Source organism: Equus quagga, chromosome 8 (genome assembly GCF_021613505.1).
Source record: "Equus quagga isolate Etosha38 chromosome 8, UCLA_HA_Equagga_1.0, whole genome shotgun sequence".
Taxonomy (NCBI): domain Eukaryota; kingdom Metazoa; phylum Chordata; class Mammalia; order Perissodactyla; family Equidae; genus Equus; species Equus quagga.
The window spans coordinates 110,124,978-110,142,637 of NC_060274.1; the positions used below are offsets into that span (position 1 = coordinate 110,124,978).

Consider the following 17,660-nt stretch of genomic DNA (forward strand, 5'->3'; position numbering starts at 1 on the left):
AATATGGATGAACCTTCAGCATATTATGCTAAGTGAAATAAACCGGTAACAAAAAAGCAAATACTGTATGATTCCACTTATATGAGGGAAGACTCCAGAGAAGTAAAGATCATAGAGACAGAAAGTAGAACGGTGGGTTGCTAGGGCAGGGGGTGGGATGGGAATTTATTGCTCAATGGATATAAAGTATCAATTTTACAAGGTGAAAAGAGTTATGGAGATAGATAGTGGTGATGTTTGTACAATATTATGAATATATTTAGTACCACTGAACTGTAGACTTAAAAATGTTTAAGATAATAAATTTTATGTTATGTGTATTTTACTACAATTTTTAAAAATTGAAAAAAAATGACTATATACAATGACCATATGAGAATTATCCCAGGAATGCAAAGTTGGTTTTACATTCCAAAACCAATTAATATAATACACCATATCAATAGAATAAAGGACAAAAACCACATGATCATCTCAGTAGTTGCAGGAAAAAAAAATCTGAAAAAAAAATCAACATCTGTTCATGATTAAAACACTCAACAAACTGGGAATAAAACAGAACTTCCTTAACCTGATAAAGGGCATCTATAAAAACTCACAGCTAATGTCACACTTAACAGTGAAAGATCAAACGCTTTCCCCCTAAATCAGAAGCAAGACAGGGACGTCTGCTCTTGCCACTTCCATTCAACATTGTACTGGAGATTCTATCCAGAGTAATTAGGCAAGAAATTGAAATAAAAGGCATCCAGATTGGAAAAGAAGAAAAAGTATCTATTTGTAGATGACATGATCTTGTATATAAAAAATCCTAAAGAATCCACTAAAAAACTATGAGGACTAATAAAAAAGTTCAGCAAGGTTTCAGGGTACAAGACCAATATATAAAAATCAATCGTATCTCTATTCACTAGCTATGAACAATCTCCTCCCAATACTAAGAAAACAAGTCCATTGAAATAGCATCATAAAAAATAAAATCCTGGGGGCCAGCCCCATGATCAAGTGGTTAAGTTCGTGCGCTCCACTGTGGTGGCCCAGTGTTTCATAGGTTTGAATCCTCGGCACGGACATGGCACCGCTCATCAAGCTGTGCTGAGGCAGCATCCCACATGCCACAACTAGAAGGACCCACAACTAAGAATATACATCTATGTACCGGGGGGCTTTGGGGAGAAAAAGGAAAAAAATAAAATCTTTAAAAAAAAATAAAATACTTAGGAATACGTTTAATTAAAGGAGTGCAAAACTTTTACTCTGAAAACTACAAATCACTTTTGAAAGTAATTATAGAAGACCTCAAGAAATAGGAAAGACATCCCACATTCATGGATCAGAAGACTTAATATTGTTAAGATGGCAATACTGCCAAAATTGATTTACAGATCCAACATAATTCCTATCAAAATTCCAGCTGGATTGTTTTATATTTTTTTGCAGAAATTGACAAGCTCATCCTAAAATTCAAATGGAAATGGAAGCCAAAATAGCATGAAAAATCTTGAAAAAACAAAATTGGAGGACAATAATCAAGATCGTGAGATACTGGCATAAGGATATATATATATAAAGCAGTAGAATGGAATAGAGAGTCCAGAAATAAATCCTCACATTTATGGTCAATTGATTTTTGACAAAGGTGCCAAGACAATTCAATGGGGGAAAGAATAGTCTTTCTAGTCTTGCTGAGTCAATTAGATATTCACATGCAAAACAATAAAAATAGACTCCCTCCCCATACCATACACAAAAATTAACTCAAGATGGACCATTGACCTAAATATGAGGTATAACTATTAAAATTCACCAAAATTTAAACTTTTATGCTTCAAAGGATACTACTAAGAAAGTGAAAGACAATCTACAGAATGGGAGAAAATATTTGCAAATCCTATATCTGATAAGAAACTTGTATCTAGAATATATGAAGAACTCTTACAACTCAATAATAAAAAGACAAATAACTCAATTTTAAAATGGACAGAGAATTTGAACAGACATTCCTTTAAGGAAGATACATGAAAGGCCAATAAGCACATGAAAAGATGCTCAACATCATTAGCCATCAGAGAAATGCAAGTCAAATCCAAATGAGATACCTCTTCATACACCCTAGGATGGCTACAATCAAAAAGACAGATAGTTGGTGGGGATGAGGAGAAACTGCAATCTTCATACATTGCTGGTGGGAATGTAAAACTGTATACCACTTTGGAAATCTGTCCGGCTGTTCCTCAAAAGATTAAACATAGAGCCACAATATAATCCAGCAATTCTACTCTTAGATACACAACCAATAGAAATGAAAACATGTCCACACAAAAACTGTACATGAATGGTCATAGCAGCAGTATTCATAATAGCCTAAAATTAGAAGCAACCCAAAGGTCTACCAGTTAATGCATGGTTGAATAAAATATGATATATCCATACAATGGATATTATTTGGCAATAAAAAGGAATGAAGTACTACAACATGGGTAAACCTTAAAAACATCATGCTACACGAAAGAAGCCAGTCACAAAAGACTGATTACATTTATATGAAATGTTTGGAAAAGCACATCTATAGAGACAGAAAATGGAGTAGCAATTCTCTAATTGCTGAGGTCTGATGGAGGAGGTTAGGAGGAAATGGGGAGTGACTGCTAATGGGTACAAGGTTTCTTTTGGGAGTGATAAAGTATTCCAAAATTGATTGTGGTTATGTTTGTACCCTTACCCCTGACAGTACAGAGCCAATAGTAACGTAACATTTCGTTAATCAGGTTGCTCCTAAAATGCTAATACAGAGCTCTCTGGTAAACTGGCCTAGATCTCAGAGCCAAGATAGACAATTTAGAGGGCATTTTTCCTTGTCCTAAGCCCAAATCTGAATCTTGCAATTTTATTACCCTCCACTGGGTGTGATGATAAGAACAATTAAGAGCATTTGGGAGAATAGAGGAGAACCAAATGGCTGAACTTCATCGCATGAGAGAGAAATGCCCTCCTAACACTGAGGCCACCTAGATGGAGGAAACAGAAGAAAAGAGAGGGAAGGGAAGAGGGGAGGGAAGGGCAGGGGAGGCCCAGGGACCCTACCCACTGTAAATGTAGCCCTACGCCTACAATCAGATAGTACTGTCTCTTCTTGCAGAATAGGAAGGAGAAGAGAGAGAGAAGGTTGATGGCCCTCTCCTAGATGCTCTTCAGTTGGAGGAAGATTCCTGACAGAGATACAGAGATGCAGGTAGAGATGATAGGGTCAAACCAAACCTGAGCAGAATGCCTTGGTAAGTAAGAATGCTTTACTCTTCCCTGCAAATCAAAGACCCATTAGAGGAAGCTGCTCATTTCAAGATTTCCGAGTAAGATTTTACCCGGAAGGAAATTGCAGAATTATTAAAGTGATTTGTGTTTCATAGCAAGGTTACAACTGTTGAATAAATGAGGTGCTTTGCAGATGTTATCAGATATTTTGGGCAGGGAGAGCCATCCCTTTACACTCCCAGAGCTTTTTTTTTTTTTTAAGATTTTTTTTTTTATTTTTTCCTTTTTCTCCCCAAAGCCCCCCAGTACATAGTTGTATATTCTGTGCTGTAGGTCCTGCTAGTTGTGGCATGTGGGATGCTGCCTCAGCGTGGGTTGATGAGCAGTGCCATGTCCGCGCCCAGGACTCGAACCAACAAAACACTGGGCCACCTGCAGCGGAGTGCGCGAACTTAACCACTCGGCCACGGGGCGAGCCCCACATTCCCAGAGCTTTTATTAGTGCCTTATGTGATTATTTTTTTCAAAGTCGTCGTCCCTTCTCTGCTGGAGTGCACTTCTAGTCAGGGTACGCTGAAGTTCTCCTCTCCAAGAAGAATAAGATGGAGATGAACTTCTTAACGATCTAGAAGAGAGACAACCTAGTGACGTGCTTTCTGGTGCATTGATTTGTAAAAGGGAATTGATCTACAGGATGCCTTTGGGGACAACAGTCCTTTTCCTCTCTGTTTAGCTCCCAGAACTGAAACGGTCTGACCTTTCAGTGTGATTAAGCAGCCCAAATCCAGCGGGAGGATGTGGGGTAGCTGGGAAGCCAGTTATAGCCGAGAGCAATGATTCTCTGTGCAGACTTCCTGCATTCCGGTTTTGGGTTGAAACTTTTTCTTCACCCTTTGGAACTTTCTTTTTGACTGCTTTTTTATATGTAACACCTCTGTTAGACTTACATGATTGTGACCACCAATACGCATCCTGTGCTCCCCAGCTTCTTCTCTCTGGGAAGTTTGGCTTTCCAGAGATCATCGCACCTCAGGGTGACTCATGCTTCCAGCTCAGAACTCCATTTGTAGCTTGTGTTGTTGTACAGAGAGGTGATTTGTCCATGGTTACCCTCTCCTTTGCAAAATTCTGGTACATACAGAAAAGAAGTTAGAACAGTATAATGAACATCCGATATCTATCACCCAGATCAAACAATTGCTAAAATTTTGCCGTATATTTTTCATCTTTCTTTTTTGTCTTATTTTTTTTTGCTGAAGTAATTTAAAGCAAGTTATAGAAATATGTGTATTTCACCCCTAAATACTTCAACATTCATCTATAAATAATAAACACATCTTTCTTAGGTAGGCACAATTCCATGATCACACTTAAGATTCACATGATTTTCCAATAGCATGTAATACCCATCCACATTCAAATTTTCCCCATTTGTCCCCAAAATGTCTTTTTAAAAATTGTGTGGAAAATATACATAATGTAAAATTTACCATTTTTACTATTTTTAAGTGTACAATTTGGTGTCATTAAGTGCATCCACAATGTTGTGCAACCGCTACCACTATTTCCAGAACTTTATTATCCCAAACAAACTCTATACTGTTCCAGAATAACTCCCCATTTTGTCCTCCCCCTAAACTTGTTTGAAAGACAGTTAATTCAAATGAGATCCACATATTTCATTCTGTTGATATGTTTCTTAAGGCTCCTAATCTAGAACTGTTTCCTCTCTTCACACTCACATGCATTTTAGTTTCATGACATTGACTTCTTGATTCTGGGCTAATTGTTCTGTAGAATGTCCCACCTTCTGGATTTGTCTATTGTTTTATCATGGTGTTGTTAAACTTGTTCTTCTGTCCTCTGTATTTCTTGTAAGCTGAAAGTTAGATATAAAGGCTTGATAAGATCAGGTTAAACATTTTGGTAAGAATTCTTCACAGATAATGCTGTGTACTTCCTACTGCATTGTATTAGGCTGTACATAATGTCTGGTTGTCTCACTATTGATAAGGCTACTATTGATCACTGGGTTAAGATGAGGACAGCCTGTTAAAAAATGTTTTTTAAAAATGGGGACTTGGGGGCCAGCCCGGTGGCACAGCAGTTAAGTTCGCATATTCCACCTCAGCTGCCTGGGGTTCACTGGTTCAAATCCCGGGTGCAAACCTACGAACTGCTTATCAAGCCATGCTGTGGCTGGTGTCCCACATATGAAATAGAGCAAGATGGGCACAGATGTTAGCTCAGGGCCAGTCTTCCTCAGCAAAAACAGGAGGATTGGTGGCAAATGTTAGCTCAGGGGGCTAATCTTCCTCAAAAAAAAAAGAAAGAAAAAAATTTAAAAAAAATTAAAAATGGGGACTTGACTTGCACAATTTTAAAATGATTATCCCCACTTTGAATGTTTAGAAAAAGGGGCTCTGAGGAGTAGCTTGGCACCTCGGATACAGTCTTTATCTTGTATAAAGGATAAGAGGATTAAGACTGAGGCTTTAACCTCTTTGTGGAGTAGACACAGGAGTTCAAATTTATATCTGAGGGTTGTCAATTAGGGCAGAAATTTCTAGAATATGAAGTCTAGCAGAGACTACTTTTTCTCTGGGCCCAGAAGAAGGTACTCTGAAATTGGTCATTAGCCAAAATTTAACCATGGATAAATAGATCTTTTTGCTAACACTTATTAAAAACAGTCAGAACACTTTGGGAATTCAGATACTGAAGAATCTTTTATGGTATTTAAAAATAACTTCCCCTCCGCCCTCCACTCCTCTCCCCTACCCCAAACCACTTTAGACTCTAGAATAAAAAATTAAGGAAGAGCACTTTCTTTGGATGCAGAATAGATAGATCTTTACATGTTTTTTGAGTATTGTTTAAATTTTAGAGTAAGGAAAAACTATATGTCTGTTCTCTTTGTTTGATATTTACCTCTTGTCTTTTAGCTACTATAAACTAACAGATCCATTGAAATATAAGCAACTAGGTTAAAGGATTTCATTATTAAAACTAAGAATTTGGGGTTCTAAGGAAAATAAGTTATTTTTAATTTCCAAACAAACCCTTTTATTTTACAGCGATTAAATACCCAAGTCAGTTAAACTCTGCTCAAGGTTGCCCTGTTATTTCTGGAGACCCAGAGGGAGTTTTTGGTTATTATTGCTTGTTTGTTTTTTTGTGTTTGCTTTGTCATTTTGTTTTTCAGCTAGCACAAAGATAGGGGAGTTGTGAATTTTCTGCATAGCAGGACAGTACTTAACCTTAGGGTACAGAAGTAACAATTTCCATTTTACAACTGGAATTAGTAATATCCTTTTTCTCCATTTATTCTGTAAATTTTAAAGATTCTGGCTTCATAGTTTCCAGTTGGGGAGGGGAAGTGGTGAAAGTCCCTTCGAGGAAATAGTTCTTCAACAATAGCTCTGCTCAGCAGACCCAGAAACACATGCTTATCCCCTCCATTGGGGGTTACTACGTTTGGTGATGAAGACCCCAACAGTAGTTTACAAGACCAAACAATGTAAAGGGTCATCCATCCTTTTCCTTTTCTCTTCTTTTCTTGTTCCTTTTTATATATACCTGTTCTTATCTTCTTTTCTCTTCCTTCCCTCTTCTTCTGTCTCTCTCCTCATCCCTCTCCCTTCCCACTCATTCTTCTTTTTCCTTACTTTCTTTTCACTCATTATCCTGGCCTGATTCCCTGACTCCTCCTACTCCCACTACCAAATCTTGTGTTCCCACAGGATTCCCTGCCTCACATCAACCCATGGTACGTCACTGAATACTCAATACTCAGTCAATACTGAATACTCAATCAAGAGTGGGAGAATCTCAGAGGAGGAGGTCTGTGCCTGGGTCTGTTCTCTGAACTCTCCTCTGCCTGACTTCCCTTTGATTTGAACTGCCAGCTCCAGTGTCTAGTCTGGGCTCTCTGGGCTCTCAAAGTTCTATAAGGATAATAATGGAATTATTTGAACCATGTCCAGTACTTCAAAAACCCTACAAGATATTGTCTATTTACCCACAATAAAGCCTGAACACGTTGACTAAAATAATGGAAAGATTCTTTCTTTTTGGAGGGTAGTAGAAGTAGGAGGAGTCAGGGAATCAGGCCAGGATAATGGAAAGCTTCTTTCCTTTTTGGAGGGTGTGAGGGCTGGAAGGTGGGGGAGATTATGCCACAGCAACTCATTGTGAAGATTGTTTCTTCAAACTAAGAAAAGTTCTGGTTGGTTGTGTGTGTTGTCTATAGGATAGAGAGAGTATATGGGAAAGTATGCAGGTGTGGAGGTGAAGTTAACCAGAATTTAGTTTCTATCAATAAGACTTGGGCAATTTACTTAACATCTCTGAACCTCAGTTTACTCATCTGTAAAAAGGGGCCAATAATTTCTATTTTTCAGACTACTGTGAAGATTTTAGATAATGTGTGTAAAGCACTCATTAATATAATACCTGATACCTAATAAATAATAACTTTTCTTTACAAATGTAATTTATTTAGTAGATAAAAATCCTTCAAAGCATTTAGCTCTTGGAGAAAAAATGAATTTGATCATTGAGAGCAGAGATTGGGAAGCGCTCACATAACGTGGTGCTGCATGGCCACACCAGGCCCCCTTAAGAACTCCTGTCAAGTCTTGAGGGCTCATCCCCTGAGCAGATGTACAAGGAAGTCACGCATCCTTTGTGTTGATGAACGGATCCTATCTTGAGGGGGATGTTCGGCTTCCTAACCCTACCTGAGCACCATTTCCTTGAGCCCACCTGTTCCTCTGATCCATGTGATTCTGACACAGCTCTGGTGATGAGCCTCAAGAAGTACCAAGTCTCTTCCTGGCTACCTGGCTGTTTATGGAGACTTGGATTTTAGGGAAGAAAAAGGAATGGAGAGTCTTGGTAAAAGAGATGGAAGATAAAGTTTGTGGAAGAAATTAGGAAATTTAGAGGATCATCATAGCTTAGCATGCACCCCTTAAAAATGGGGCAATAGGATTTATTTCTCTGAAGAGAAAAGTACTGTCCCAAGTCGGCTTCTTCCATTTCAGCTCCAGAGGGACTCTTCTAAGAAAAGAGACTTTCTCCTAAACCTCTCACCTCCTCTTCCCCCTGGTCTGTGACTATCTTCCAGTTCATCCGTTTCTCTAGGCACTCCCAAGATAGGGAGATCAATTGCCCCCTTTCCATTAATGGGCTCAGGTTTACAACTAACAGCCGGAAGCTATCTAGCATTTTCTAGAGCCCTTGTCTCAAGCCACTGCTAAACCTCCTTTGGTGGAGCATCTTTAGAGACATGTAGAATCCGGTTTAATCTTGGTGTTTCTGTTGGGCAAGCTAACTGAATTTGGAATATTCTATTTTAAGCTGAATTTATCCCTTGTTATTTTAAAGGCTATAACAAGTTGTTTTTAAAGCGTTTTCAATCAGCAGGTCTTTATTTATTGTCCTTAACACCCGGAGGCTACTTGAAGGAGGATTTAATTTTCAAAGTCTTGTAAGTAAACAGAAGTTTCCCAATAACATCTTCAGGCAAGCACCCAAAGACCTCATTTTTGCCACAGTGCTTGGCTCCCCCATAATGATCCATTAGTACTGTGCTCAACCTAACCTTATATAATCATTTAAAAAATGTATCTCCAAACATAAAATTACTTACTAATTTCTTTTTTCTTCTTCTTCTTAATCACCATGCATAGCAAAAAAAAAAAAAAAGCAACACAAGACAGGTTTTAAATGTGGTATTATCTGACTAGACTCTAAGCATATTAAACCAAACAGGCTGCACTGGAGGTTCATATGAGCTAGTTTGGAGGTGGTTATTCACTGTTCTCCCAAGAGTATGAAAATGTCCAGCAGGGACTGGTTAGATAAGCAGAGGCTAGTATGCATGGCTTCAGCTCTGTGGGAAAGTCTTTAAAATTAACTCCAGAATCCTACTCAATGCAATATTCCCTGCTGTTGAGTTTGGTCTCTGATACCTTCTTTTATCTTGATCCTCTAAAGCTGTGCATTGAGGCTCCAGAAATTTAACCTAGTCTCTCTTCCTACTCGTGACCAGGAGGAAAGTTGGGAAACAGGGTTGTATTACTCAAGACAGGCTAATTGTTATCAATGGTGACTTCAAAATCTCAATGGTTTGATCCAGTAAAAATGTATTGTTCTTGTCATAGTCCAGTGTGGATTGGTAGCGGTGGAGAGGTGTGGAACGTGGTGATCAATCCTACGCAGTAACTCAATGACATAGGCTTCTTCCAACTTGTGGCTCTATCTTCTTCTGGGTTCTCAGAATCCTCTCTAGCCAGTGGGTGGGAAAAGAGCCTGATTAACACTGCACAAGGTTTTTATGGGCCAGACCTGGAACTGGTACCCATCACTTCCATCCACATTCTATTGACCGAAACTGAGTCACAAGGCTCTGCTCAGCTTCAAGAGAGGCTAGGAATTATAGTCTAGCTGTGTGCACAGCTCATAGCAGTTTCTGCTATGCGTAAAGGGAGACAGATAGTTCCTCAGGGTAGGCCAATTGTTTTGTTCTTGTGTATCATCAAAGGTATGCAAAATAAATGTACTGTCCTATTTTCAGGTCACTTAATGCCTAGACCTACCATTAACGTCTTGGTCAGTTTTTGGAAAAAAGTCTATCTGCCAACATCAGCATCAATCTAGTTACCACCACAAATCAGTCCACACTGTGAACTCACTTGTTTATATTTAGGACTTCCCAGAGTTCCAAGATACCTGGACCAAGCTCATGCAGAGGTTCTGATTGGAAGTTGCTGATGCACTTGCACATCGCCCTTCTCGTCAGATGGTTCCCATGACAAAGCCTGGCAAGTGATGCACCAGAAGCTATATGTAATATCTTAACCAAACTTTGTCACATGAGACCTATGAGGAGAATAAATGTATTATAAACATTTAAAGAACTGTCTCTATATCTCTTTAAAAACTATGAAAAACATGTTTTTGTCTTTTCTCAATCAATGTATTTTTCACAGTTGTCACAGCTCTGTAATTGTCTGCACTCTTGCTTCCTGCTTCTCTCATTAACCAATTTACAAAGGCTATTTCATTGTGCAACCATTTTAGAGACATCCATTTGTCCTCATTTACTCACAGGCTACTATTCCCATTGAGTTTTAGCTTCCTCCAATGTTTGTTCTTCTTATATAAAGAGGATGATGACATGGACTGTACAAGATAATGATGGTAAGGTCCTGATGTGAACTCTGTTATGTTTTTTTAAGTTGTGGTAGTAAGTTTTTACTGCCCCATCCACACTTTCCTCTTATAATCCAATCCATGCATTTATTATATGACTCATGGGATTAAGGGTGCAGTCTTCATTTATTTCTTAATCTATTCATTCATTCTGAAATTTTTATTGAATATGTACAATGTGTCAGACAGTATGCTAGATGCTAGGGTCAGAGCAAAGAAGAATACATATAAGATCCCTACCCTGATGGAGCTTATGGGAGAGACAAATTCTAAATAAAAATCAATGCAAAATATTAATTATAATTGTAACATTTGTATGGGAAGCTTATTTTCTTTTTAGCATTTTGAAGAATCCTGAATCACCAATAGTTTTGTTTTGTTTTTAACTGATGTCTTTGTTCCTCTGTAAAAAACAGCTTCTTTTCCTTAGGGTAATCATTCATTCATTCTTTCACTCACTGATAATATTCATTAAATATCATTGTAAAACTGCTATTTACCAGGCACTATGCTAAGCTTTCCAAATACAAAAATTTAAAGACAAGATTCCTGCCCTCAAGGGTCATAGTCCAGTTGAGTAGACTGGCATGCAAACCATACGGTACATTGCGATAATTGTCATAATGGAGAAATGTGAAAAGTGCAGTGAGGCATAGGAAAAGGAGGACTTAAATTTGCCTATGTAGGTCAGGGAAGACTTCACAAAGGAGGTAGCATTTGGATTGAGGTTTGAAAGGTGAATAAGCCTTTGCTAAGTAGACAAGTCAAAGGAAGGGCATGAGACTGGTTGACAATCAAAGACTTGTGCTCTCCTTCTTCAGTGTGAAATTTTTCAGGGAAGAGGCCTAACCAATTTCCAATCCCTTATACATCTAGGAGGGGCCAGGTGACCTGGTTTCATTAATGGGATGTGAGCAGAAATGATGTGCATCATATCTGGGCTTAGGTTAAGAAGTAGGTGTGCCTTTTCTTCCTTTTCTTTTCCAGCTGTTAGCTCTGGAAGTAAAGGACTCCAAAGCTTAGAGGATGGCAGAGCTGCAAAATAGAAGGACCCGGGTAGAAGGCTGCTTGCCACACTGAACTGTTACATGACTAAGAAGTAGTCTTCTATTGTGTTAATCTACTGATATTTTACAGCTTATATGTTACAGCAGTGGGTTCTACCTTAATTAATACAAGGCAGTCCAAGCAAAGAGAAGAGTATGTATAAAGGCTTACTGGCATGAGTGTCTAACACAGAGTACATGCTCAATAAATGTTTGATATTGCAGTAAGAGTATTGGGGCGGGGTGGGGGGGGGGGGGACGGTCCAAACAGTCCAGTATCACCAAAGTACAAAATACGTGATAGGTGGCAGTAAGGGGAGGATGGCTGGATAGATAGGCATGGGTTGATCACAAAGAACTTTGGATGCCATGCTGAAGAATTTAGGTTTAATCTTGTAGAGGAAGGGAAGCCAATGAAGAATACTGAAAAGGTGAGAGGCATGATCACTGGAATAACAGGACCTCTGAGAAACACAACACCCAAGAGCTTGCTTTAATTTTTTTTAAATGTAAGGTGCTAACCTAAAGATAAAAGATAGGATTTCAGAACTGGAAGACACCATTGTCTAGTAAAACCTCATTTAACAAATGAGGAAAGCAAGGCCCAGAGAAGTTAAGTACCTTTGCCAAGGTCACCCAGCTAAAACTTGGCAGAGCTGGGGACTAGAAGGCTAGTCTCCTGTTGCCAGCCCTACAGCATTGCTCCTTCTACTGTACCACAGTGCTTCAAAGCAGTTGAGACCAGCTGGTGTGCCTGTGTTTTCAGTTCCCTAATGAAGACGTTGGGGATTTCGAGGCAGGGTATTTTCCATGGAAGGCTGTCTTCTCTGCAATTCCTCATCTGGCTTGAACCACTATTTTGGAAAAGGTCTATTTTTCAGCATCAGATTTCCCTGGAGGCCGACTGGGAATGTGCTTAGTGGCCTGTGGGGTGCCCTTGCACTTTCTGAGCTTTTCTTGGGAAGATGAGAAGAAAGTAGCAGTGGTTTGAGCTCTTGGAAATGCTGCCTGGTCCCCTGGCATCTGGGGAGTTGTTGGCCCTCTCAGTGACTCTGCTTCAGCCTGCCAGCTGACTGTCCTTCAGGGGTCAGATCAAAACATCTTTTTCAGTTTGTCTGTTTAAAGGGTCAGTCCCTATAGCTGGCACTTTAATATCATATTCTGCTCATCGGTTCACTACTTCTGGTTTTCATATATTGTTAAGCTGACTCATTATTCATTATAATTATTTTTACTCCATGTGCTACCCATGGCAATATGACATATATTTGTTTTTTAATGGCAAGTGGGGACAAAGGGACAACTGTGCTGAGGCCAGTCTCAGGGAAGCATGACATGCAGTCTAACTTGAGGAGCACTCAGTATTATTGAATTACTTTACAACTGAGGAAGCCAGAGCACAAGTTGGGGGTTGGGAGAGGTCATTTGTCCAAAAGTCTCCAAGAAATCTGGGGAAAAATTAATTTCTTGATGTTTTTCAGTCTACAGTTTTATAACCACCTTGTTCCTTGTCTTTTGGTTGTATCAACTCTGCCTCCCTTGCATGTTGCTTAATTGATAGCTCAGTTTGTTAGGATGAAGTATTAACAAAGACAAGACTGCTGCCTCAGTCCCTGAGGAGTGTCTTGGTGGCACCCAAAGTCAATGTCTTATGCAGTGGAAAGTGCTTGGACTTTGAAGTCAGAGAGATGTCTGCCACTCACTAGCTGTGAAATCTTAGGCAAGTTTCTTAACCTCTCTGAGCCCCAGTTTCCTTTTATGTGAAATGAGAAAATAATGTAAACTACTGTGGGTGGTTGTGGGGATTAAATAAACGAACATATGTAAAGCTCCTCTCTTTATGCTGGGCACATAGTTGACTCGGCATGTGTTATTTCCTTCTCAGGTCTCTCAGAAGTTCCCACTGATAGCTTTCTTTTCCCAAGTCCCCACCCTGGGTTCTGGTCAAGATGAGAAATGAGAGGAAAGAGTGAGCAGATGGAGACCTCGATTGCTGATAAAGGCTGTTTATTGTGAGAGATAATGGGATACTAAATACTGAGTGAGTTTTAGAATTAGGTAGATTCATTCACCCAGTCACAAGTAACTTGTGACCAGGACAGGCCTCCTCACACTGGGTGTCAGGGTAGGAAGGGGACTCTGCCCCCAGAGGAGCAGAGCAAGTTGATATCCTCACTGTGGGCAGACGGATACCTAAGAGGAGGAAAGGAGAAACTGAGCTGAGCACGCCCTGTGTACTTCACAGTTCACTAATCAGATTAAGCCCCTCATCTAAGGAGGAGGAACAAGAGAAGGAGAAGACAGAGACCAGGAGTGTCAAACCTCCACAGGGACGGAAATCTCAGAAACATTTTCCTCAGTATTTCTCTTCTCCTGTCCCCCTCCTCTCATCTTGTGCCTGCTACACTTCAGCCTCTCTGCACATGAAGGACACAGGTGTCAGTGTGTCACTGTGGGTAGCTTCAGAGTACAAAATGTTGGGAGAAAGGTGTGAGGGAGGAAGGGAGAGGTTGCGTTGAGTCCTTGGTGGAGAAAGAGGGGTGGGCACCTGAATCCAGAAAGAAGAGCCTAAGTTCCGAGTCAGGGCTTAGAGGTCTGAAGGGAGGATGTGTTCAGAGACCTGTTGTAGACAGGAGAGCACTTCAGGAGCATAGTTTGAATTTCCAGGCGTGAGGAGACACCCTATGGCCAAATCCCAGAGGACAGGTGGGCATCACGGTTCCACCAGCACTCACATCTCATCTATGAGTCCTGGTACTGTGTCTTCTGGAGATGACTCAGTCCCAGGATTGGGCTATATACCCTTTGCCCCAATTTTTAATCTTTAAAATATAAGCATATTTGGTGATTATAAAACTAATATATGCTCACTATGGAAAATTCAGAAATACAGAGAGGTACAAAGAAAAAAACAAAAATTAACCGTAATCTCACCACAAAGAAAAACTAATGTTAACTTTGACTATGTTTCTATTCAGTCTTTCTTCTATGCATATCATTACACAGATAAGGTGATTCTATCTATACATATTAAATTTGCATTCTGAATTTTTTACTTAGTATTATAATATAATCATTTCCTCATGTTATTAAAAGTTCTCAGTAATTAAACATCATTTTAAATGACATTTTCCCAGGTTTTAAGTACATCTGGATCAGTCTCTAACAATTTATGAAAATCCTGAGAGTCTGGAGAGATCTTTTTTTAAGTATTTTACCTTCTTTCGGGTTGGTGAACAGGGCATTCTTAAAGGCCAGGGCTCTAAAGTCCTGTTCCTGGTAACTACTGCACAGTACTTGATCTTCTGGAGAGTTCTCACATTTCTAACAATTGATGATATGAGTGATCAGAAGATGCCCCCCTGCAAAATGCAATAATTCAAAGCATAGGCCTTTCTTATGCACCACATTATTGTTACATACTCAAGAGAACCACGGTATTAGTTTGCTACGGCTGCCATAACAAAATACCACAGATTGGGTGACTTCAATAACAGAAATTTATTTTCTCACAGTGCTGGAGGCTAGAAGTCCAAGATCAAGGTGTTGGCAAGTTTGAGGCCTCTCTCCTTGGCTTGCACATGGCCACCTTCTTGCTATGTCTTCACACGGTCTTTTCTCTGTACACAGGCAGGCCTGGTGTATCTCTGTGCATCCAAATTTCCCCCTCTTATCAGGCCACCAGCCATACTAGATTAGGGCCCATCTTCATTTTAATTTAATTATCTATTTAAAGACCTTACCTACAACGTGTGGTCTTTTGTGAATGACTCCTGTCACGTAGCATAATGTTTTCAAGGTTCATCCATGTTGTAGCATGTATCAGTACTTCATTCTTTGTTATGGCTGAAAATATTCCATTGCATGGATATATCCCATTTTGTTTATTAATTCATCAGTTTATGGACATAGGTTGTCTCTACTTTTTAGCCATTATAAATAATGCTGCTATGAATATTCATGTATAAGTTTTTGTGTGGAGATATGTTTTCATTTTTTTTGAGTATATGCCTAGGAGTGGAATTGCTGAGTAATTTGCTAACTGCATGTATAGCATTTTGAGGAACTGCCAAACTGTTTTCCAAAGTGCCTGCATCATTTTACATGCCCACCAGCAATATATGAGGGTTCCAATTTCTCTATATCCTCACCAACACTTGTTATTCTCTGTTTTTATTATAGCCATCCTTGTGTGTGTGAAGAGGTATCTCATTGTGGTTTTGACTTGCATTTCTCTAATGACTAATGATGTTGAGTATCTCTTTTTGTGCATATTGGCAATTTGTATATATTCTTTGGAGGAATGTTTATTCAAATTTCTTTCTTTTTTTTTTTGAGGAAGATTAGCCCTGAGCTAACATTTGAGCCCCTCTTCCTCTATTTTATATGTGGGATGCCTGCCACAGCATGGCTTGATAAGCAGCACATAGGTTGGCACACAGGATCTGAACCAGTGAACCCCGGGCTGCTGGAACGGAGCATGCATACTTACTTACTACGCCACTGGACTGACCTCTATTCAAATTTCCTGCCCATGTTTTAACTGGGTTATTTATCTTTTTATTATTGAGTTGTAATAGCTTTTTATATACTCTGGATATAAGCTCCTTGTCAAATATATGATTTGCAAATATTTTTCTCCCATTCTGTGGGTTGCTATTTAACTTTCTTTTTTTCTTCTTCTTCTTCACAAAGCCCCTCAGTACATAGTTGTATATTCCCGTTGTAAGTCACTCTAGTTCTGCTCTGTGGGACGCCACCTCAGCATGGCTTGATGAGTGGTGCTAGGTAAGTGCCCAGGATCTGAACTGGCGAAACCCTGAGCCGCCAAAATGGAGCACGCGAACTTAAGCACTTGGCCACAGGGCCGGCTCCTAACTTTCTTGATGGTGTCCTGTAAAGCACAAAAGTTTTTAATTTTGAAGTCCAATTTGTCTATTTTTTTCTTTTTGTCACTTCTGCTTTTGGTGACATATCTAAGAAACCATTGCCAAATTCAAGGTCATAAAGATTTATTCCTAAGTTTTCTTCTAGGAGTTTTATAGTTTTACATTTAGGTCTATGATCCATTTTGAATTAATTTATTTGTATGGTGTCAGGTATAGGTCTAACTTCATTCTTTTCCTGGAATATCCAGTTGTCTCAGCACTATTTATTGAAAAAACTATTCTTTCCCTATTGAGTTGTCTTGGCACCCTTGTCAAAAAATCAATTGACCAGAAATGTGAGGGTTTATTTCTGGACACTCAATTCTATTGCATTGATCTACCTGTGTATCCTTATGTCTTATGTCTTGAGTTTTGTAGTTTTGTTGTCGTAGGTTTTGAAATCGGGAAATGTTCATCGTCCAACTTTATTCTTCCTCTTCAGAAGTGTTTTGGTGATTCTGGGTTGCATTTTCATATGAATTGTAGGATCAGCTTGTCAATTTCTGCATTAAAAAAGTTGGATTTGGATAGAGATTGCATTGAATTTCACATTCAGATTTTTCATTGCTGGTATATAGAAATACAACTGATTTTTGTGTATTGATCTTGTATCCGGCCACATTTCTGAACTCGTTTTATCTTTAATTCTTAATTGTGATGCTCTACTGCTTACTCTCTGCAAGGCATTGTGTTAGATATGATAGAAAATACAAAGATGAAGAAGATATGGTCCCTATCCTGAAGAAACTTACAGTGTAATTCAAGAAATAAGACATACATCTATTGAGTAAATAATAGCCCATTACAGCAATGTACAAGGAAGTACAGAATTGCCAAATGAACATTACAGATAATTAGAACAATGGCAAAGTTCAGGGCATGGGGAAACAATTCAAGGTTGGAGACATCTGGAAAGAATAGAGCAAGAAGGATTTGAAGGCTTACTCTGTCCCTCTTCTGTCTTCCTCCCTTTCCTCCTTTAATTTTCTTTTCTTTTCTTCTCTCTCTTTTTTTTTGTTGAGGAAGATTGGCCCTGAGCTAACATCCGTGCCTATCCTCCTCTATTTTATACGTGGGATGCCTGCCACAGCATAGCTTCATAAGCGGTGCATAGATCAGCACTTGGGATCTGAACAGGCGAACAGGCCGCCAAAGCAGAGTGTGCGAACTTAACCACTATGCCATCAGGCCAGCCCTTCCTTTAATTTTCTTG

At 39.3% G+C, this 17,660-nt stretch overlaps 1 protein-coding gene and 1 long non-coding RNA gene across 8 annotated transcripts in view; one reads left to right on the top strand and one right to left on the bottom strand.

Annotated features, from left to right (window-relative positions):
* The window catches only part of MKLN1 (muskelin 1), a 320,604-nt gene that overhangs the window by 102,385 nt on the left and 200,559 nt on the right, over positions 1–17,660 (top strand). The window contains exon 6 of one of the 6 annotated variants that reach the window (XM_046670335.1): positions 3,140–3,275. The exons of the other annotated variants lie outside the window; for them this stretch is intronic. Coding sequence (XP_046526291.1) covers positions 3,268–3,275 — 8 coding nt within the window. The 5' untranslated portion in view covers positions 3,140–3,267. The remainder of the gene's footprint in view (positions 1–3,139; positions 3,276–17,660) is intronic. 6 annotated transcript variants of the gene reach the window in all.
* Positions 1–17,660, bottom strand: part of LOC124244066 (uncharacterized) — an 85,313-nt gene that overhangs the window by 40,237 nt on the left and 27,416 nt on the right. For both annotated transcript variants that reach the window (XR_006889878.1, XR_006889879.1), the window contains exon 3: positions 4,200–4,380. This is a non-coding gene — a long non-coding RNA (uncharacterized LOC124244066). The remainder of the gene's footprint in view (positions 1–4,199; positions 4,381–17,660) is intronic.